Raw genomic sequence first — 23987 nt, forward strand, 5'->3', positions numbered from 1 at the left:
ATATATGCATCATATATTAGTGTGCGACCCGCGCTATTAGTCCCTAGTTGGGTCATGAGTCATGACAAACGAACATATACCTAGAATTTGGTATTTCAACCTTTTAATTTTATTTCAAAATAAATGGTGTTTTAGAATTTAAAAAAAGAATTGATCTTATTCTTTCAAAATTACCCTTGTTTTAATACATATACTTAGTCTTACGTCAATAAAGAATCACTTCTTTCTTCAAGACATTTAATTAGGTTTAAGTTAGTAAAAACAAAAAAACAATATCTTAAAGAGTGCGTCCAAACTAAAAGTAACGCTATATTAAAAGAAATAAACAAAGATCAAATCATAATAACATCTCGCTTAAGTTGAACCCACAAATAGTTTTTGGATCATATGTTCAAGTACATTATTATTACTTCTCTTCTTGACAACTTCTTTTCATTTAAAAAAAAGGAATCAATGATAGATTTATTAGAAATACCACTATATAATTCATCATTATACTATGAGTTTCTTCTAGACTCATCTAAATCTATATTTTTCAAGACATTGGTATGTGATAGTCAAAACTCAAAAGTAGAGCAGGCAAAAAAGTTGGTGTGGGAACTGGGAAATACTCCATTCCTAGCCAGAAAATAATTTATAAAAAAATGTGTAATAATATAATTATTTTTTTTGTCTTTAAGAAGCTGTACAGGAACATATATTATCTGGCATAATGTGTTGGGTTGTGCTAGTCACAAGTAGTTACAAATAAATTTCATGTACGTACAACTCATAAATAACAAATGAATGAAACATCCATGGTGATATAAATAAGATCTTGTTCGTCATCATATGGGATAATATATATATGTGTATTAAAATGGTGTATACATGCGTTATTTAGAAGGCCCTAGAATTTATAACCGGCAAATCATATGTTCAAATAATGTTTTCTTTAAACAGCTTCAATTTATTACTCCGTACTTATAAATAAATAGTATAGTATTAATAATTCAACGTGATATTAAGAATATCCAAATGTCCTGGTGGTCTTGTCACTAGAAATACTTGAACATTATCATACATATATACACCTTAAAAATACTATGTAATGAGTATGATTTTGTAATGTTTTCATGAGCTCAACTAAGTTCCACGTGACTTATTACTATGACTAATGAGTTAATTTTTTAGATTGAGAGCGAGTCACCCATATGATAGAGCATTTATGACTATTGAGGCCCATAACTAGCTTTTTCTTGTACGTTTGCCTCCAACTCCAAGAAACTTTTGGCATAGTAACAGTAGTAAATCAAGCCTCCCACTATCACTCCGCTGTCACCATATTCGTCCATTCGAGTCATTGGCTCTGATACTAATTGTTGGGCTAAGTCAATTTAAAGATACTTAAAATATGATATTATCTGACTCAAGCTCGTAAGATTTTTTTTCGAGTATATCTACACGTTATATATAGGTTCCCAATCTTTTCAACTATATATCAACGTTTGACTTTGTTCGTACACCCTAACATATTGTTGAATTTCTTAATACATATGGGTGGACAAAACCTATAAAGAGAGCTTGTAAACTACTTAAGTCTTCATGTGCCACAAGGTTCCATATATTTACATGCCTTATATATGCTGTTATGCAATGACCATGATTTTGCAGAATTTTTGTCCTTGGGCAGTGAAATCTTATCAAACAATTACATTAGATTAAAGAAATAATTAACATATTCTTAATCTGTGAGAAAACTTAAAATAATTAGCTCAGATCGTCATGTCTGACCTATGAGTTATATTTATTTATTTTTGTTTTGAACTAATATAATTGTCTTCTTCTAAGAGACGTGGCCAGCTAGCCAATTGATACATAGATTTTCTGTCCTAGAAAGCTCAGGCACAAGAGTACAAGTTTTGATTAGGTGCAAGTAACAAATCCTGCCTAACCTATATAAGAACGTTTGTTTTAGCACTCACAAATATAACTCTCTTGAAGAACTTACCCTATATAATTTCAAGCTATTTTCTTGAGAAAGTGAGACAAATATCAGGTAACTAATGGTTCTTTCACATGGCTTCAACTCATCATTTATTCGTGTTTGGTGCGAAGAAAAATATTTTCTTGAAAAATAAGTGATTCTTTTGTGTGTTTGGTACATAAGCAGAAAATATGGTCGAGAACTCCGTAAACACACCCTGAACAAAAGATGAATGCATTGAAACACACCCTGAACTAGAAATTATTAATCTTGTTCTGATATTTTCCTTTTCTATACAAATTTTCGACATTGGTAAGAACATAAATGTTAAACCTGTCTAACTTGATTTTTGAGTCCAGCACAAGGATTGAATCCATCAAATTTAAATTCTGGCCCAAAACAACAAAAGCAAGTCTCTTGTGAAGAACAAGATTATCAATGCATGTTGCGTCTTTGATTCTTGTAGAGAACTAGAGTTTAGTAAGCGATACATGCCCTGTATACTGTGAAAAAAATACCATGATAAATGAATACTACTAATAGTATGAAGTATGTAGTAACAGTTCTAAAATTATACATCTTTTGTATTTTGATTCATGAATACTTATTTTTCTGTTATATTTTTTGTGGTACACCAGGTATGAAGAGTCTCCCCAGAACTCCATTCAAAGGCATTTCAGACGATATTCGAGGACGAGTATCTTGCTACAAGCAGGATTGGATTGCTGGAATTAGATCCGGAATAGGGTAATATGTTTTTTCTTGTCATATTACATTGATAGGGTCTTAGTTTGGTCTCAGCCGGCAGTTAAACACTCTAACTTTGAGTATGGACATCTAGACACCTCAACTCGTTCCCCACTGTGTCTCGTGGACACCCAATGCTGACATGACACATACATTTTGGAAGTGTCTGGATGATCATTTTGTCAGTTGGAGTGTTCAACTCACATAGTGGAGACAAATTGAGGTGTGTAGATGTGCATCCTCAAAGTTGGAGTGTTTACTTGCCCGTTGAGGCTATTTTTCTTAGTTGTTCTTAAACAATTTTTGTAAATGAGTAAAAATTTATATGTTCCTTTGATTGTATTCTAACTTCTACTTCTATGTGTATATGCCAGGATATTAGCTCCAACTACCTACATATTTTTTGCATCTGCTCTTCCAGTGATTGCTTTTGGAGAACAATTGAGCAGAGAAACAGGTTCTTTTACATTTTAAACTTTCGATGTCTAAAGGCAATCAAATGCATTTGTGATCATAAGTTTTCCTATTATATAACTTGAATTTGCATTTTAGATGGGAGCCTCAGCACTGTGGAAACTTTAGCTTCTACAGCAATTTGTGGTATCATTCACTCGATACTCGGGGGGCAACCACTTATGATACTAGGAGTTGCAGAACCTACTATTATTATGTACAGTTACTTGTACAAGTTTGCTAAAGGGAGAGAAGATTTAGGACAGACCCTTTACTTGGCTTGGGCCGGATGGTATGTTAGAATATGTTCGATTTTCATATAAGGTTGTTTGATGATAGACGACGTTCATGATTTCTCATGTCTATGATGAAATCTTGCTGCAGGGTTTGTGTCTGGACAGCTCTCATGTTATTTCTTCTAGCAATATTCAATGCATGTTCTATCATAAGTAAATTTACAAGGATTGCTGGGGAAACTTTTGGAATGCTTATCGCGGTACTTTTCATTCAAGAGGCAATTAAGGTACACTTTAGCTGCAGAAACAAGAATTCTTTTGATAGTAGTTATGGGTTCGGAAGAACCCAGTAACTCTGGTTCAAACTCTGTATTTGTGTTACAAAACTAATTCGCTATGTACAAATAATCCTTTTCAATAACCTAGTAAGCAAAACAATAATTGTGATCCTGCCTCTGCATCTCTTGGTGACATCTGAAGGAAGTCTTGATCAGAATGGATTTTTTTATTGTAACTTTGTAGGGATTGGTAAGTGAGTTCAGCATTCCTAAAGCTGAGGACCCAAGTTCGGAGAAATATCAATTCCATTGGCTTTACACGAACGGACTACTTGGAATCATATTCACCTTTGGTCTTCTCTACACAGCCTTAAAGAGCAGGAAAGCAAGGTCATGGTGGTACGGCACAGGTTTGTAATCCAAGCATTTTGATGGTGTCAATATGTTGTCACTTCATCAAAGTACATGTCTCACAACTTCCTTTTTACGTTAAATCAGGCTGGATTAGAAGCTTCATCGCCGACTATGGAGTTCCTTTAATGGTTCTCATGTGGTCAGCTCTCTCATTTATCGTGCCAAGCAATGTTCCATCTGGAGTTCCTAGAACTCTCTATAGTCCCCTTCCTTGGGAGTCTGCATCTTTATATCACTGGACTGTAATTAAGGTGTGAAAAATTGTGAAAGGTTCTTTCTTCGATCAGTCAATGAGAAATCTTGAGCTTTAAATGTATACGTAAACTGCAGGACATGGTGAAGGTTCCTCCAGTATACATATTTGCTGCCATAATACCAGCTGTGATGATAGCCGGACTCTATTTCTTCGATCACAGTGTTGCTTCGCAAATGGCACAACAAAAAGAGTTCAATTTAAAGAATCCTTCTGCTTATCATTACGATATATTACTCTTGGGATTTATGGTATGCTATCCTATCATCTGTTGATTTCTTCTACTTTTTCAATTTATATATGTCGATGTTTCTACAATCAAGACCAATGACAAGGGTTGATACTTCTGTCCAGACTTTGCTTTGTGGTTTACTAGGATTGCCTCCTTCAAATGGTGTCCTGCCACAGTCCCCAATGCATACTAAAAGTTTGGCTATTCTTAAGAAACAGGTAAATATAATTTACTTGTCGATGATTGTTATGATACTTATTACTATGTTGCCTCTGGTGCTGCTACATTGAGATCTAAACAGTTATGTATTGCTAACTAGCTTATCCGGAAGAAGATGGTTGAAAGTGCGAAGGAGAGTATCAGGCGAAAAGCTAGCAATTCTGAAATCTATGGCAATATGCAAGCTGTATTTATAGAGATAGATAGTTCTCCTATTGTAAGTCCATCTTCTTAGTTTCTTTAACACTTCCAAAAATTGCACCATGAGTCAATTTGTCCAATACTTACAAGTTACACCAATGAGACTGAACATCTTACATGTCGTTATGGTAATATCTAGAGTAATATTGAGCTTTATAAAACTGATCTTTCCTGGCTATGCAGAGTGCAGTAGCTAAAGAGTTGGAACATTTGAAAGAGGCAATAATGAAAGGTGAAAGTGAAAATGCAAATGGCGAAAAGTCTAATGGTATATTTGATCCTGAGAAGTACATTGATGCTTACTTGCCGGTTCGAGTAAATGAACAAAGAGTCAGCAATCTATTGCAGTCACTACTGGTAGCAGCATCAGTAGGTGCTATGCCAGTGATAAAAAAGATACCAACTTCAGTTCTTTGGGGATATTTCGCCTACATGGCTATTGACAGCCTTCCAGGAAATCAACTGTGGGAAAGAACACTGCTTCTATTTGTCTCCCCTGGCAGGAGATTTAAGTAAGTTCCATTATTGGCATATGATCATTGAAGTTATTAAGTAAATAGATCATCAAGTCTTGTTCCTTTTGACTAACATTTACATATGAGACTCTAACCCATTCTAACACGCCCTTTCACGCTCAATCCCAATTGGAGCGTGGACTGGGAACCCAAATAGGGATGAACCTTGCTCTGATACCATGTAAAGATATGACACTTGGGTTGAATTCGGCCAAGTGCCATATCTTTACACAGTTCAGCCACCAGCTTTTACAAATTTGATCTCAAATTAAGATACGCAAACATGTGACTTGTTCAACTAACCAGAGTGATAATGATGACAGGGTCCTTGAAGGGGTTCATGCATCTTTTGTGGAATCAGTACCATTCAGATACATTGCAATCTTCACAATATTCCAATTTGTGTACCTACTTTTTGTCTTTGGAGTTACTTGGATTCCTATAGCTGGCATTCTCTTCCCCTTGCCATTTATTCTCCTCATAAGCATAAGACAACATTTGCTTCCCAAATTGTTACACCCTCGTCATTTACAAGAGCTTGATGCAGCCGAGTATGAGGAAATAGCTGGTGCTCCACAACGCGCACTTAGCATCTCTTTCAGGGTAATCCTAACATTGTCATTTGTCAACTCCATTTAATTTTCAGATTTTCATTAGTCAAGTCCACAACGCTCACTTAGCTAATGAACTGTCACCAAATAATATGATTAGGAAACGGAGACAACTCTTCCTAGAACTGAAGGCGAGATAGAAATTTGTGATGCTGAGATTTTGGATGAACTTACAACAAGCAGAGGAGAGTTTAAAGTCCGGACTGTCAGCTTTAGTGAGGATAAGCGCCCACAGGTACCTCTTGACAATTCATTTCACAATTACTAGTACTAGTACTAGAACCTGTGCAATGCGCGGTCAATATTTTAAAAAAATTGTTAAGTCTTAATTGTTGACGGATGTTAATGATGCCTATTTGCAGGTTATTCATCCAACTGCAGACACAGAATCTGAATGAACAAATTACATGGCTCTAGAGTGTATTGAATCTTGAGTTGGTACCATTTGTATGTGTCCATACATGTAGAGTGTATAATACTACAAATTGTAGGTGTAGTTAGTACTCTACTATAGTATAAGATGTACTTTATAGAAGTATTTTACAATTGTAAGCAAACGTCGTGTTGAGAATGTAAAGTGTTTGATAGTCCAATGATCTTCGATGATTTTGAATTATTAGCATATATGGATATTCTTTGCCAAATCTGCGCAGACTGAAACAAGATTTTTTTTATTCCAGGGCTCGAACCCAAGACCTTAAATAGGATGTACTATGTTTCACTCTGCTGAAGTTCTACAAGTTTGCTTCAACTAAATCACAGTAAAATTAGCAGACAAAACTGTAATGAGACCATTTTAAAGTAGGATCTAATGATATAGGATAAAAGAATTTGAAAGATATATTTTGATGTTTGTTTTTAAGAACCTTGAATAGAAAAGATCTGGATAATTAATACGATAATAACTCTGCTAATAATTGAAAATTTTCAATATATCATAAACAGATTGATAATTCCATGTATTCCACAACATAAAAAGTAAAACCTACACATTAAGAACTTAATAAAATACTTGACTAGATTAATACTCCCTAATTAACTATAATAATTTCTTGAAACCAAAATAATTACAAGCTAAATCACATTAAATCTTGACTTTAGTTTGAAGAAATCCAATTGCCCTTATTCCATTCTTGATGAAACCTCAAAAGATGAGGAGAATATGCAACATTCTCCCCAGTAGTAGGGAAATAAACCTTGTAATTTTCTTCATGTCTTCCAGAAATAAATCCGATCCACCATCCATCATTATCGAACACATCAACTATATCGTACATATGAATATCTTCAGGCACTAATAACGTTTCGTGTTTAGGTGGTACAGGACGGATCTCAGAAGCCTTGACAATTTCCACTAGTAAATCAGACTTATCGTCGTTTACTAAATTCTTGTATCGAACTCTATAGTGAGAATTTCCAATTGGAGAAACTATAGTCGCGGTATAATATGCACCAATGTATCCCCATTCTTGACTTGCAACTTCAACTTGATCACCCCTTTGAAACAATTTTGTTGTGTCTTGTGTCTTGAATGCCAATTTGTTAATTCTTGCCTTTAAGTTGTCAATCAAGCAGTGAGATTTCTCAAAATTGGATGCCATAATTGTGATTAGACAGAGAGGAAAAAAAAAAAGGATTGGTTTGTTTAGTTGAATGATGAGAACTAATGAGGCGTTACTAATGAATTTATAAGGAGATAAAAAAAATGATTTCTTAAGTGAATAGAAATTGGAATTTGTTTCCACTTTTAGTTTTTCTTTTGGTTTCCTTATATGACTCGGAATTGGAAATACGGTTTTGTTTATTTTATTTCTATAATAATTTGTTAGTACGCGCTTTTTTATTTAAGAAACTGTAAAAATAATTTGTGCAATAATACTAATGTTTTGCCTAATTTGTTCAACTTCCCTAAACAACGGTTGTAATGGGCCCATGTAAGTAGAGCTATGGATTATAGATCTAGAACTTTATCCTACATCCTATGTGGCACAAACTGAAAATATTTTAGGAGAAACTATTTAATTACTCAAACATTCCTATCACATTTACTAATATTTTCCTCTAATTTGAAATAATTACATATTGTCTCACTAATTAATAACTGAGCACCAAAATTCAAGTTAGATACACCTAGATATATGTACTTTTGCTACCAGATACACTCTGAAATACAAATACATAGGGAGAGGAGTGAGCGGGAGAGGATGGAGGTGAGTGAGAGAGTCAGTGTATTTCAAATACATGTAATCCACTTGAATACAATGCATTAGGATAAATTACACATAATTTTGACATCATGTATATGAGATACATGTGTTTGAATGCGGCAAATATATGTATCTGGGGACTGAAATCTGACACAAATGATAGTTTTGAAAATTCACGGAAAGGCACATATTTAGGCACTAAACTAATGTGATTTGTGTGGTTTATGCAACATTTTATTGTCTAGATTTCAAATATTGCATGACTGGAAGGGCCTGAACTATATTGGGCTTTTGTACACATCAAACTTGATCTATTATTTGGGCCGCTTCCAGGACATCCTTCCCGCGATTTTGTAAAGCCCAATAATGAATATTAGGGCATGGCAACTAACATCATAAATGTACTCAATTAGTTTCATATTACATTTTATGTCTTAGTTTGATGAGACACGCGATTTAAGCTTGCGTATGAATATGTGAATATCATAATTTGGGATATACGTTGTGTAAAGAGATTGTTTGTAGAAAGAATTACATTGAAGAATAACTAGTTATTATTATTGTTGACTAGTAGTGTTTTATAAGCTTGTAGTCACAAATTTTTACTTATAAGAGAAATATGGAGATATATGATTTATCGATGTAAAGCCTTAGGATAATTGTTATCTTGTTTATGAACTATGATTTGTTCATTTAGTAAGATTATGTAAGAATTGCAGAAATTTTGATAGTCTTTACAATTTTTGGGGTTTTCATGTTTATGAAAAAAATATTATACAACTTAAGAAATTCAAATTGCATGTCCAATCAAAACTTCAAATCCATATCATTTGATTTAATACCATAATTTCACATCACATGTCCAAATGGAGCTTAAGTATTATTCATAGAAGACTATTAAATCAAATGATTAAGCTAAATGTGTGTATAACATATAAAAAATACTCTTGAATTTTGTGATTTTGACTTTTAAGCATGTTTTGAACATGGAAAGATAAAATTCAAATATAACGGATACTTTTATAAAGATTTCACGTTCCAAATTACCTATACTTTCATATAAATTTTACGTTTCAAATTATGTACTCCAGCAGTATTAGCAAGTGAATATGTTAACTTATTAATTGATATACTGCGCCTTGACTTCAACAATATTGTCCTAATTTAAGGTGATTCTTTTGTTTGAAATTTGAATAGACAAAACAAAACAACGTTTCATCCCTGAATTTCTTGCAAAATGCCCTACATGACACACTTTTAAGTTCTAAGTCCTATCATACTTACTAAAGATGGAAAATTGCTTACATACTACACATATATACCCACCTTAATAACCGCGGTGTTTTGAGCTAGCTAGCGTACATTTTAATTAATTTTACGAGATGCTTGCTATTAAAGGCAGATTTGGATCCTATATGTTTAACATTCTATTTTTCTTAAATATTGGTTCTAAATTAATAAATTATACATATTTACTGAACTTTTTAAAAGTTTGGTAGTCAAACTTGTAAGTCATACTCTAGCTCTGCTCCGACCTATTTTTTACCGACACAAGTATAGACTAACTCTAGCTGCAAAGTTTTTGAATAAATGAAAAAAGTTTACTTAATATTTTTTGTATAAATTATAGGAACCACATATTATAAGTACTAAATAACATCCTATCCCTTCTAGTTTTCTATTTATCAAAAATCCCTTAAAAATGATGTTTGCGGGATACATAGCGTTGTGCACGGGATACATTAGGTTTGATACATTCCACATAGAGGGATACATAGTGTTGTGCACGGGATACATGTGGGATACATAGCGTTGTGCACGGGATACATAGCGTTTGATACATTCCACATAGCGGGATACATAGCGTTGTGCACGGGATACATGCGGGATATATGCGGGATACATAGGTAAATAAGAGATTTTTGAAATTTTTGAAATAAGTAGGGATAAATGGATATTAAGGTAAGTAAAGGAGTGTAGTTTAGTAATTTGTCCATATTTTTTCTAGCTTTATTCAAATCTGAAATATCATGATTCTCGATCACCATGCGCCACCTTACTCCTTTGTATAATTATCGATTGCACATGTCTTGGAGATTAAACATTTTTCGATTATTGCCGACCAAAACAAAGTGTCAATTCGAAGGGAGAGACAGGGAGACAAATAATTAAAAAAGATAATTGAAATCTCTAATTGGACGTTAATCATGTTATAACAACATTGGCATTTGGAAGTGGGGGCGCTGGGGGCCGGGGAAGGTTGTTCTCTTATCAAAATTTGGAATTAGCATGATTCTGATATATATTATAGAAGAATGAGTGATTTGACCTAATTTATTTGAAAAGATAATATATGATGTGATGATCGCACAAAATCATACAAAGCGATCAAATAATCATTCATCATCTATCGATGTGGAAACTCAATGACTACGCATTAATCACAAATAAATTAAAAATTATTATATAAATTCTTATTGATTATATTTCTTTCATTAAAATTTATGATAAATTTATTAGCGGGAAAATAAAAAGTATTTTTGTTAAGCCCTGGATAATCCGCAATCACTGCGGCCTCTGTCACAGGCTTTTGTTCTTTGAGAGAGGACTCTATGATGAGTACGTTGTGCGCACTAGACAAACCTCCCACCGTGTAATAGTCAACCAATCACAGAAGAAACATTTATATAATAACTTTTTAAGGTAATATTTTAATCCCCTAAATTAATAGGGACAAAATTTAAATAGCGTCATGAAAAATGGTGATACGGTGCGAATAATCCTAAAAATATTCAATCTGAAGGCTGCACATGGGTTTTGCCTCAGTATCAGATCTTGAATGTCACGTCCCTTATTTTGTTCTCTGATTGCCACGTCCATTATAAACAGTTGTTTTATTTTTTAAAATTGAGTATAAATCTGTGAATAATGGGAAGAGAAAAATTTGTTGAAATAAAAATTATGTTACCTAAGTAGAATGTGAATTTTGACTGACACTGCAATCCCAATTCCCACATCTATCATCATATATATAGTACTCAGTTTTGTGTTTTAGTATCATTATTATTTGTAGCATATATACAATGGTAATAGGTAGTCAAGTATCATTAATTAGTATATGCATAATATTTTACTCTCTTCATTTTCATTATTACTTATTTTATTTTTTTATTTATTTATTTATTTATTTATTTTGCTAGGTTGATTTTAGTTTTTTTTTTTTTTTTTTTATCTCTTTACGCCTCAAAGAAAAGGATAGAAATAAAATCTACGTATATTCTAACCTATACGATATATCTACTAGGATATTTGTGTCATCATCAGCTTGTGAGATTGAAAATACCTTTCTAATTAATGAACCTAACCAAATATTGTCTAGCTGCCACAAGCCATGTGCTCAAGGTAGGGTGCCATCTTTGAGGTTCTTTGTATCCATTTGTAATTCATCAACTTCTTTTGCAATATTCCCATTACAACACTATTTCATTATATGATCTTTTTTCATGAAAAAATTGTAAATAAAATATATAAGACTTTTGTAGTGTCATTTTATTCATATGGAAATACGAGATTAGTATATCATTAATAATCTATCCAAATTTAATAAACGAAAAAAAAAATCATGATTCAAAACCTTATAAATTAATTACTTCTGCCTACTTGTAGGAGAAACATAAGATACCAAAACTTTATAGTGTCAATTAATTTTGCAATCAAAATATGATAAATTTAACTTCAATGAATCAAGTGAAAGTCGGTACGTAAAGGGATAATGTTACTTTGATGGAATTTTTTTGAATTTATTACATTGAAAAAGCAAAAGAAGAATGAAAATGCCAAGGCCAATTCCATCAGATACTACTTTTCTTGACTCTAATTCCGTAATATCCTTCCATTTTACTTTATTTATCTGGATTTAATTGATATAAAATTTTAAAAAGTAAAAGCTATTTTTAAATTTTGTGATCTTAAACTAAAAATATATAGAATGTATCGAAATAATTTTTTTTTATCTTGTATCTTAAACAAGTCATATAAAATGTTACAATATAACAATTATTAAAAGAGAAAAGAGACATTCTTCTTAAAACAGACTAAAAAAGATATTAAGATAAATAAATTGAAACAAGGAGGGTACAAATAAATTAATAAGATGAAAATTATATATAAGCACGCAACAATAATAGTAGTATCACTTAATTCAAGATATTCCATTTGCCTAAGATCAAATCATGGCTGTCATTAAACGTGCTAGATGCTTGAACAAAAAATTATCTCCCTAGATTACTTTCAGCTTAAATCAAACATTATTGGACATTTTATTTTTATTTAAATGAAATAAGTTTATACTTTAAAAATATTAATGGAAATCAGAAACCTTTATTCCTTCATAATATTCGTTTTTAAAAAAATGAATTGAGACATTATATATTCCAACATTTTACGATTAGTAAGGATATTGATTAGTTCTATTTAATTAATTTATGTTTTCATAATTCTGTTTGTTCCTCAGCATGGGAAGTGCACGTGCAATCCGTTGCTTCCTTGGACCAGCTACGAAAGAGCAACATGCTGGTGGCAGTCACCGTAAATTCCTTCGATCTAAAGGGCATTTTAACTTACAGAAATTCATAAAAGGCAGTCGAGCATTTGTGAATTTTCATCAAACATATCTTTTTTTTCTCTCTTTCTTTCACAGTATATGAAAATGAAGAAAATGGAATTACTGAATATAGTGCTGCTCTTTGCCACCATAAATGTTGCTTTATCTGTTCAAGACGGTATGTTCTTACTAATTTTACTTAACATGATAGTATGTAATTATATTGTGCAAATAGGAAAAAAAAAGTCCCGTTTTATATAAGCTGTGTAATCTCTAAACATAAGAAAACACTAGTGAGATGGTAAAACAAATGTTGCTTTATGTTGAAAGTTTAGTTATCATGTATGATAACGTATCTGTTACATGCAAATTTGATTCATTGGCTCTTGCTTGCAATTCTTCATTTAGCTTTAGCAATGATAGAGAAAGAAAAGATCTTAAACCATTCATTCACAACAAATTGTCTATTCAATTCTGAATCAACTTCTTATGATTCACTGTAAAAATGAGTGACATATATTTATAGTTTCCTAGAAGATCTATGATTGAATATCGCACAGACAGATAAAGAGGAAAGAAGATGGAAAAAAACGAAGAAAAGAATACTATGATGGTGTGATGAAATTAAATAAATTATCATGGACCGTCCTACTTAGAAGGCAATTAATGCTAGGAAAATAGATTCAGGGGTTATATCTTCATACGAGATTTTGGGTATTGTTTTCATGAATAAGTTTCAGCTTTTTGCACATATGAATCTTTATGACGATTGGGGCAATAACTGCTTAAGAATTGGGAATCGGAATGTACTCTATTTACATTTTACGTGTCATAAGTGAGGTATTTCTAGTTTTCAATTGAGTTCTGTTTTTAGTTTGAGACTTTGAAAAATCTGCCCGGCCTTAAAGAATAAAGACTTTAAAAAATCTACTTAGCCTTAAAAAAAAAAAAAAAAAGTATTTTATTAACTTATCCACGAGTAAATTAATTTACAAAATCAAAACAGAATTAATTTTTAAAAAATCATTTTACCATTCCAATTGATTATTTTTTGAAAGTTTAAACAAGTTTTAAAATTTCAAAAAAGTCTCTTAAGGGGGAAATTGATAAAACCATCCTTCTTATTCATAATTTCTTTAAAATGTGCAGAAAATAAAAAGAAACTAGACAACTAATATGGAATAAACAAAATAACTATGTAATTTAGTTTGTTGGTTACATAAAAATTTACTTATCTAAATAGGGGTAAAATGAAAAAAATAAATTATTAACACCTTCTTGATTACGTGAACCACCGGGATCAAAATAAAAAATAATTACTACAGCCTACATATTTAACTGTCAAATGTCAGTGGCATACGGCATATATGACTGAATCCATATATAAGTTGTAACAGTTCCAGCCCCACCAAAAACGACTGACTTGATTTTCACTAAGGTTTTGATCACTAACATCAAGGTATTTTTAGTATCAGAGTCTTTGTCACAATAATAAACATTTTATAGAATTACATATATATCCTCCTCCTTTTTCTGAAATTGAAATAGAACAATCAATTCATTTTCCTATAAAGTATAAATGTCGCTCAACAATTTCCTAAATTACATCCTGAATGTGTAATTACCATTAGATTTTTACCTTACATATTTAATTAGAAGATCCAGCCTTGCCAGTTGCCACCGATCTCCCGACACCAAGTTGTCACATAAATATTCTCTACCCCACTTTAGATTTTTTCTAATAAATAGTAGTATTGTAATTGATATGCAGTAGCCCAAACCGGAAAACATAGCTGGTAAGCTTTACCAATTTTGGTTTATTCCTCATGCAAGCCATGTTACATGAAGTTAATAGGGCACAAAAATGAGAAAACAAAAGTACCTAATGAGCTGGTCTTACTTTGTTCACGTGATTACTGAAACACAACATGTGATGTGGATCATCCAATGGCAATTAACGAACAAGCAAGGGCTACTTGATATGTTACAGAACATTTGATGATATAATCTCAACTTATATACACAGATAACACAACATTTTTTTCACATATTAGTGTAGCTATACCTGCTGTAATAGGTCATTTATCATGTCTTGTAAGTTATAAATCCACACGTAATTGTAATTGGTTATATATGTAACTTTTCGACCTTGTGGTTGATCAGGATTATTGCCTAACGGAAACTTCGAGCAAGGTCCAAAAGCATCACAAATGAAGGGGACAAAAGTGACAGACCCACACGCAATACCTCACTGGGAAATATCAGGCTATGTAGAATACATTAAAGCTGGACAAACACAAGGTGACATGTTGCTTCCAGTGCCAGAAGGAGCTTTTGCTGTTAGGCTTGGGGAAGACGCCTACATCAAGACCAGAGTCATGAATGTCACTAATGGGACTTTCTACTCTCTGTCTTTCAACTTTGCTAGGACTTGTGCTCAAGAAGAGAAACTCAATGTGTCGGTGTCGCCTAATAATGAGCCTAACGACTGGGCAATGCTTCCTATGCAGACTATGTATAGTAGTGATGGTTGGGACTCATATTCATGGGGTTTCTTGGCCCAAGCCAATGAGATTGAAATCATGTTACACAATCCAGCAGTTGAGAAGGACCCAGCTTGTGGCCCACTCATTGATTTCATCGCTCTCAAGGCTCTGAAAACCCCACATAGACCAAAAGGTAATTTTCCCTCATCTCTCTTGTCCATGTGCATTTAAGTTGGGAGGCCACGTATAACTTTTATTCTAAGGGGTCGTTTGGTTCAGAACAAGTTATCCTGAAGCTAGCTATCCTGGAATAACTTATCCCACCATGTATATGGGATATCTTATCCCATCACTATGATATAAATGGTGGGATCAATTATCCCAAACATGGCAACCAAACAAGATACAAAATTTTTATCCCATCACTATTTATTTTTATCCCTCACACCAAACGACCCCTAAGTGTGTTTAAAAGTAATACTTCAAATGCTAATACATAAAATGAAAGCAGGCAACATGTTGAAGAATGGAAACTTTGAAGAGGGTCCATATATCTTCCCCAACACAAGCTGGGGTGTTCTAATTCCTCCAAACATTGAGGATGATCACTCACCTTTGCCTGGATGGATGATCGAATCTCTCAAGGCAGTAAAATACATTGATGCTGAACACTTCACCGTGCCAGAGGGTAAGCGCGCCATCGAGCTTGTGGCTGGAAGAGAAAGCGCAATAGCACAAATAGTGAGGACTCAGAAGGGAAAAGTGTATGACCTTATGTTCTCAGTTGGAGATGCGAGCAATTCCTGCCAAGGGTCTATGCTTATAGAGGCATTTGCTGGAAATATCACTTTGCGAGTCCCCTATGAATCTGCAGGTAAAGGAGGATTCAAACGGGCCAAGCTTCGGTTCACCGCAGTAACTGAGCGCACCAGAGTCAGGTTCTTGAGCACATACTACCACATGAAGAGTGATCACTCTGGCGCCTTGTGTGGTCCTGTGGTTGATGATGTGAGATTAGTCGGAGTTCGCTATCCATAAATTCCATAGATCAATTAATTACTAGTAATATAGAAGCTTTGATGGTTATTACTTTATTTGCTTCGCCTTTTCTTTCTTCTTACAGCATTGCTTATGCGAGGGAATCAGTTACTATTCCATGTAATGTTACTATAGCAGACATGACCTTTCTCCATATTGCAAAAGAAATTAGAAGGTTTAAATCATTTAGTCTTCGGTGTCATATCTTACATGTACCTACAAAATTTCAAGAAATCAAATAAAATTACCTTCATGAATCCGCTCTCGCTGTCAATATTAAATTAAATCAATAAAAACTCTATCTTCCTTATTTTTTAATATATAGGTAATCCAAACTGGCAAACTCTATCTTAGACTCCAAAGAAGAGATGACTCTAAACAAATCATTGCCACATACTAAACAAAGTATGGTTAAAATACCAAGCAAGGGGCACACACATTTTTCCTTACTCTTTATCCATTCTAAATTGCTATTCCAGTCTGATATGTCTTATCTGATAATGCAAGTTAACTCCAATTTCTTTTCTTATTGATTTGTTCTGTCATCTAAAACTGAAACTCACTTGATTTGGTCCAAAATTCACTAAGAGAAGAAATTGAATTACTTATTTCTATAGATTACCTAAGTCATAAGACATAGATCAGGAGGATAGGCTCCTCCATTATCAAAGCCGGCAGCTGCTTCATTAGCCGAAGGCTGTGGAACTCGATCACTCAGTTTTCTGGGTTGAGTGAACATCTAACCTTCATCATTAGCCTCATCCTCAAATTCTGCCACCATGGCCTTAGTTTCTTCTTCAATTCCCCAATGTATATGCCATTTCAACAAGATCACAACAGAAATTAGCGACTTTAAGTGGCAATATCCACGCTCTTGGTGACCTTGATGCATCCTATCCAGTATAAGCAATGTTTGCAAAGTTACAGAGCCCAAGGACTTCAGCACCTATAAGGCTATAACTGCAAATGCTCTGAAAGTCTTTTAAGCCCAGTAGATCCAAGCAAGGATGTAGGTTCATGCTCTGTAACAAATCATAGAACAATCTAGTTGGACCATGCATATTTCTATAGCAATATAATTTGCAAAGCAGCTATGCCAATGTAAAGGACAACAACACCACTACCTAAGTAGAAGCCAGAACTATCCCGCTGCTTTAAATGATGAATGGAGTGTACACTCTCTATATATTAGCAAAACAATAGCACTTGCTCTTCTTAACAAGCTACTCCTGCTTCGAATATAAAGGGATTACTAAAATTTTGGAATATGGAAAAAAAAAGAAAAGTAAAAGATATATCTCATTCAAAATTCAAACTGAACTTCCGATATATGTGTCACAGTACTAATCCAAGGAAGGAGGATACTCAAAAAAATCAAACAAGGATTCCCACCATTTCACTCATAGCAAGGGTTCCGAAATTTTTTTATTGATCTAATTATAATGGATTGTTAAAAAACTTTGTAGGCACAAGGCCAAAAAAAATTCAAGAATATTTTACCGTGTTCAAAAGCTGAAGTCGTCTCTCCGGCATGTTGCTCCGGCAACTACAGAGTTGATTCATCCAAATCCTGAACTGAAAAATTAAAGAGAATCAAATTTTGGCTAAAGTGAAACCTGGACTCTCAATCAGATTCGGGTCAATTTTAATAACCCGCTAACTCCTTAAACATGGGCCGAATTGCTACACTGGGGGTCCAATGTTATATGTAACTGGACTTGTTATATTAAGGCCATCCAACCAAACCTATGGGCTTTGCAACATTTTGATATGGCTAATTTACGTAATTTACGGGAACTTTCGCAAATAGCCATTATAATAAACTTAATTATGCTCTATAGCTATAGTTTGCATATTTACGGGTTGTAGCTACAATTTAAGTTATCTCGTTTGTATAATTTATGGGTTTATATAATTAGCAGGTTTGTATAATTTGCGAGTACATTTGTATAATTCAGTTATTTTTGTATAAACCCAAATAACAAATTTATACAATTACAAACATCAGAAGTATAAACAGTTATACAAATTATACTATACAATTCTGAATCATACAAAAGTTATACAAATTATATTATACAAATTCCGAATTATACAAAACTAAAAAGTTGAGCCGCGTAACTATAGCTAAAAGTAGATCGCGAATTGTAATTAAGGAAACTATAACTATGTTAACTAATTAACTAGTATATATTTGCTTATACGTGTAATTTTTCCTTTACTAAATAATTATCACAAGTAAATTTTTAAATAATTATTGTAACTTTTAATTTCATATTATTAATCTCTAATATTTATTAAGAAATATTTTCAACAATTAACCCGCCAACCATCGGAAAATAGTTTCCGCACAAGCTAACTACTAAGATGACATCCAGCCTATCAAAGCATTACTTTCTCTATCTCAAAATATTGATCGTATTTGTTTTATGATGTGAGGTCAAAAATATATTTTTTTAATTATTATTTGTTTCATATTTATTAGTTATATTTGTTTTTTTTAGCATTAATATTATGAATTGTGCTAAATAGTGTATTTTATTTGTAGGAGTAAATTGACGTAACGTTAAAAAAAATTTAAGCTAAAATAAATTAAAGATGAAAGATTATAGAAGGAAATCAAGCAAGCAGCTTAATAGATTAAATTGAATATAATAATATATAAAATTATATGCTCAAAGTGCACATTCAATTGGAAAGTTGAAAGGAGAATGTTGCTGCCAGCCACGTGGCAGATTTTGAAGGCAGTGGCCAATTGAGGAGCTGCGCACAATCTTGAAGGCAGCGGAAAGAATGCGTACAATAATTCCAACTCAGTTTTGGTTTTTGGTTTTCTCGTTTGTTTTGGTCTCAGTTATTTTATTTAAGGTTTTCTACATCTATAAATAGTTCATAGAAATAATTATTGAACAACTAATATAGAGTAAGGAGGAGGCACTTTTGAAGAGAAAGTCATCAATACTTTCTAGGATTCTTTTCTTCTTCTTGTTTTCTTAGACATTAGTAGCTAAAGTTCTTGTTCTGGGGCTGTAGGTACGGATTCAATGTTGATTATTTAAGGTTTTTGAATTAATTCTTGGTTGTCATTATAAGTTACTTCTATATTCTTGTTTTAGTATTTTGTGTTTGATCACCATGAGATAAATCTATTGTCTAATATTAAAATCGGGAGAGAAGAGGTTAGATGGACCAAAGAATATAGAGAGCTCGGTCCACCCATTAAATTAAGGTGATTAGTGTTCAGGAGTGACGCCCAGACGAACACCTTGCTTGGTTACAAAATATGATGAAATATAAATGTTCGCCAGTTAGTCTATTTATCCCCACTCAACGATGTAGTTAGATAGTTAACTGGGGTAGGCGACGAGAGGCATATAACCCGGATCATATCATCAATCCTGTAAACCAGTAACTTGACAACTGAAATTAGTTCTAAGCCAATAATATGATACATGAAATTCAATACATGTTGCAGCCCTGTGATTTTTCAACTATTGTAAGTAATTTTATTATTTTGTTCTTGCATTCTTCTCTTTTGGCTCTCTTAAACAAATAATTAGATCAATATAATTTAATAAAAATAGTTAATTGACTAGTAATTTGGGTTCGATAATCTGGTTCTTTTAAGAGTTACTATATTACTTGCGCGACCGCGTACACTTGCGTGTGCAATTGAGAGCAACATTTTACATCTTCCATAAGAGAACATTAAGTAGGAAAAGTATTTGGCTATTTTACTCTTATTTATACTTAAGATATAATCTCTCTTTATTTAATTGCTACTATATTTATATGCCATAAATCATAATTGAGGTGTTTGGAGTTGAATTGCTCCAAAATAATTATTTAATTTTCTCCGAAACTTTCTAAAATTGTAAATATTTTTAGTAAAGACAATATATATTTTAAAGTGGAGGAAGTATTACCTTTAATTTGGAGTTCTCTTTTTTCCATGCTACTTAACTATGGTCTATGTATACACTTTTATGCTATGTGAAAACATTCTATAACTTCATAATGTACTTTTTCCTTTTCTATAGTTTATCTCATAACGTACTTGAAGCATTGAATTGCAATGTCTTATCACAAAAAAGTTTTATCAATAATGTATCCTTAGTAAAGACGATATATATTTTGAAATAGATCAAGGAGGTATTACCTTTAATTTCGAGTTCTCCTTTTTCCATGCTACTTTACTATGGTCTATGTATACACTTTTTTTGTTGTTGTAAAAACAATCCATAGGCTATGCGACAACATTCTATAACTTCAAAATGTACTTTTTCCTTTTCTACAGTTTATCTCATAATGTACTTGAAGCATTGAATTGCAATGTCTTGTCACAAAAAAAGTCATTTGTATCAATAATGTATCCTGTCCAACGAAACGAATCTGGAACTCCAGCATTGATCGACAGATAAGCTTCTATACGAATTTATATTTTGAAGTTTATGAATTCGTATAATAATTTTAAGTTAACATAGAATAATTTTAAGATTTAAATTAACTATATATAATTATTTTGTTAATTTCTTAAAACAAATACATGATATGAACAAAAGTTATTAAAGTCACGTGAACTCACACCTTAGGGACTAAATCCATCTCACTCAAATTCAATCGTAATTTTTTAAAAGTATGAGATAGAATGAAAGAAGTGATAGACACAATATTGTGTCTTTAAAACGTCAACTCCTATAGCTACATACGCAACTTTTGCTTTCTGACTACAAAAAATGCCAAAGGGGAAAGTATCTATAGATCAATGTTTGTGGAAATACTGCTCCACTTTTGACAATTTGGGGTATGGTTTTCTCATATAAATCCCCACTATGTGACCCCTATTTTAATTATTAATCATAACGAATTGGAAAAGAAAAGAAAAAAAAAGTCATACTGAATACTCAATAGCATGTTCAAGGATAAAAAGTTGGCGTCCCGGAAACGCGGGGACTAAAGGGAATAAATAACACGCAATATTTGACATTCCAAATTCCAAACCGGCAAAACTAGATGGACCACTTACATTCTTTCTTTTCATCTCACTATCTCCTTTCGTCGATATTCATTTTGAGATTCGATTAATCTGAATTTTCATAAAAATATCTAATATAATGTTTCCTATGGAAAACGATTATGCACTAACAAGAAACCTCTAATTAAAGATGAAAAAATATTTATTTGTATTTCAAAACAACATTTAATAGTCTCTTTTTTTGAATCGCGTTGAAATATTTCTTATTAATTCTTTGTCAACAAGGGACTATTGAATCTTTTGTGGACTGTTATTAATTGGTTACACGCTCAATTTGGTTGTAACCCTTTCAAATTCTATTTGACCCTATGTTTAGGTCAAATTCATCCCCTATTTTACTAAGACTGAAAAAAAACATCCACCAAATTCAATCATTCAATTATTTGACATATATACGATTAATGTTTTCACAAAGATTTTCCATTAACTTACAATCTCCACGCTCCTTAGATAATTGATTAATCAGTTTAATCAAATTTGCACTGTTTTAATTATTTTCTTTTAGTCCGTGAAAACAGATATCTTTAGTATAGACAAAGTATTTTAATTTGGTCCGTGAAATGAATTATCTTTAATAACGTACGTATCTAAACAAGAGAATTATATTATAGACAAGAAGTGAACATTAATATTAATTTATTGCTTCATGCAAAATTACAAACTAATTGAGAAATTTAAAAATATTTAAATTCTCCAGGCCAGAAGACACGGCCTAAAATGAAGAGACATTACAGCAAGGATGGTTTACATGAGACAAAACATTCAGATATACAGCAGCTTTCTTTTCCTTTTTTTTAATTATCAAATTTTCTGCCTAGAAATAAGTAAAAGGGTCCTAAGCTAGGAGTAGGTACAAATTAGGTAGTGTAATATAGTAAATGTAAAAGATAAAATATATTTTTAGAAAAATAAATATTTTTAGACATGTTGAGAAAGGTGATAATTAAAAGGTAACATAGAAAATGGGACAACATGATGCAAAAACAAAGTTGTTACCCTGGTCGGTAGAAACAGACAAATATTCCAACTTTATTCCATTTTTTTTTAATTTAATAATAACCTTAGTTCTCACCCTTAGGCCTTAACGTTATTAAGAATTTTGGAGCTAGCTACAACTATTTAGTTTGGTGAGTTAAATTTAATTTTTTCTTTGTTTGATTTCTTACGTACACTCTCCTAGATTTTCCATGCTGTACTTTGTTATGCTCTTGTTGGTTTGTGCCCAACATGCATAATAATTTTGACTTAATAATGTTATAGAGACTGCTTCACTTTTAATCAGAGATCTCAGATTTGTGTCTTGGTTATGGAGAAAAACGTGCTGGGAGTGCTCCCCTAGTGGATCCTGCAGTGCGCAATTTGAATTTAGTCAGGGCTCTAATGTGAGCTCCAAACACCGTGGGAAACAAAAAAAAAACCAGCGACAATTGATTTTCAAAATTTTTAATTTGCAAGGCTCTTCGATGTGCACATTGTGTATATTCTTGACTAGTTAGTACCTGAAATATTACTTTAACTTGTGTAATAAATTGAAATTCTTGGATTAGATATTCTTATAATCTGCACGTCTCGTCCACTACAGCTGTAGAATGTGTTAGGTTAGGTTCATGAACTCCCAGCTTTCTCCTGCTCATATGAAAGGAACAAGCACTACATTCTTTACATGCCTAATTAACGTTGGCTTTGCGTCTCATACACATCATCTGTGTCATTTTTTCACTCAAGTAATTCAATTCACCGTCACAGGATAATGCGGTGAAATAGATAGGATCCTGATATATCTAATCAAAGGTTTTAATTTCGAGTCTTCAAAAAGGAAATTTAAGTAGAGAGTAAATTTAGGGGTCGGACTAGTGTATTACAAACTACGTGTTTTGTTGACTCCAACAATTTTTGTCTAGATCATGTATTTATTTGTCTTAATAAATCCATTGAAATATTGTACACATTATTAATTTAGAATCCGGTAATTATGAAAAAGGACTAAAACTCCAAATTCATGAGCTAAGTTTCATATCCTCGCTCTGCCTCAAAGAACTTCCTCCTATAATTAGTCATATATAGGATAAATTCAAATTAATCAACAATAACATTATACTCGGTAAAATTTCATATAAGTGAGATGTGAAGAAGATGGGTGTACAAAAACTTTACCCTTACCTTCGCGGGATTGACAATAAATTCAAATTAACCAAGTCAATTATTTTTTTAATATGCCGAATAGACTAACAAAAAAAAAAGGATAACTTGGTCCAATCTACAGAAGTGTCACAACAAAATTACGTTAACGCGAGTGACAATATATAAGTTTTTCTTTTTCGACAATATATAAGTTCACATTATTTTAACTTGAACGTATCATTGTCCGTGCGTTTTAGTTAAATTTTATAGACACACGTTAAGTTAACAAAAATAATACAACGTATGCCTATACACAACATGTTTTATGTGTTATTTTTCCTTCATCTAGTAAGCAGCCCAAATTTCAATTAC

At 32.6% G+C, this 23987-nt stretch overlaps 3 protein-coding genes across 3 annotated transcripts; 2 read left to right on the forward strand and 1 right to left on the reverse strand.

Annotated features, from left to right (window-relative positions):
* Positions 1 to 2606: 2606 nt before the first annotated feature.
* On the forward strand, positions 2607 to 6566 carry LOC125832596 (boron transporter 4). Its single transcript, XM_049511787.1, has 13 exons — positions 2607 to 2713; positions 3088 to 3170; positions 3266 to 3458; positions 3551 to 3689; positions 3925 to 4090; positions 4179 to 4345; positions 4425 to 4598; positions 4702 to 4797; positions 4899 to 5015; positions 5183 to 5511; positions 5838 to 6117; positions 6226 to 6360; positions 6488 to 6566. Exons 1-13 carry the CDS (start codon positions 2607 to 2609, stop codon positions 6521 to 6523), a joined length of 2022 nt encoding a protein of 673 aa, XP_049367744.1. The 3' UTR covers positions 6524 to 6566.
* A 656-nt stretch (positions 6567 to 7222) lies between these two features.
* On the reverse strand, positions 7223 to 7726 carry LOC125832315 (protein AGENET DOMAIN (AGD)-CONTAINING P1-like). The gene has a single exon (XM_049511454.1). It carries the CDS (start codon positions 7724 to 7726, stop codon positions 7223 to 7225), a length of 504 nt encoding a protein of 167 aa, XP_049367411.1.
* Positions 7727 to 12989: 5263 nt separating this feature from the next.
* Positions 12990 to 16587, forward strand: LOC125832571 (uncharacterized). Its single transcript, XM_049511752.1, has 3 exons — positions 12990 to 13113; positions 15099 to 15614; positions 15933 to 16587. Exons 1-3 carry the CDS (start codon positions 13035 to 13037, stop codon positions 16457 to 16459), a joined length of 1122 nt encoding a protein of 373 aa, XP_049367709.1. The 5' UTR covers positions 12990 to 13034; the 3' UTR covers positions 16460 to 16587.
* The last annotated feature ends 7400 nt before the right edge of the window (positions 16588 to 23987 follow it).

This window comes from Solanum verrucosum, unplaced genomic scaffold, assembly GCF_900185275.1.
Source record: "Solanum verrucosum unplaced genomic scaffold, falcon-dt-bn FXZP01000009.1, whole genome shotgun sequence".
NCBI classification, from domain to species: Eukaryota; Viridiplantae; Streptophyta; class Magnoliopsida; order Solanales; family Solanaceae; genus Solanum; species Solanum verrucosum.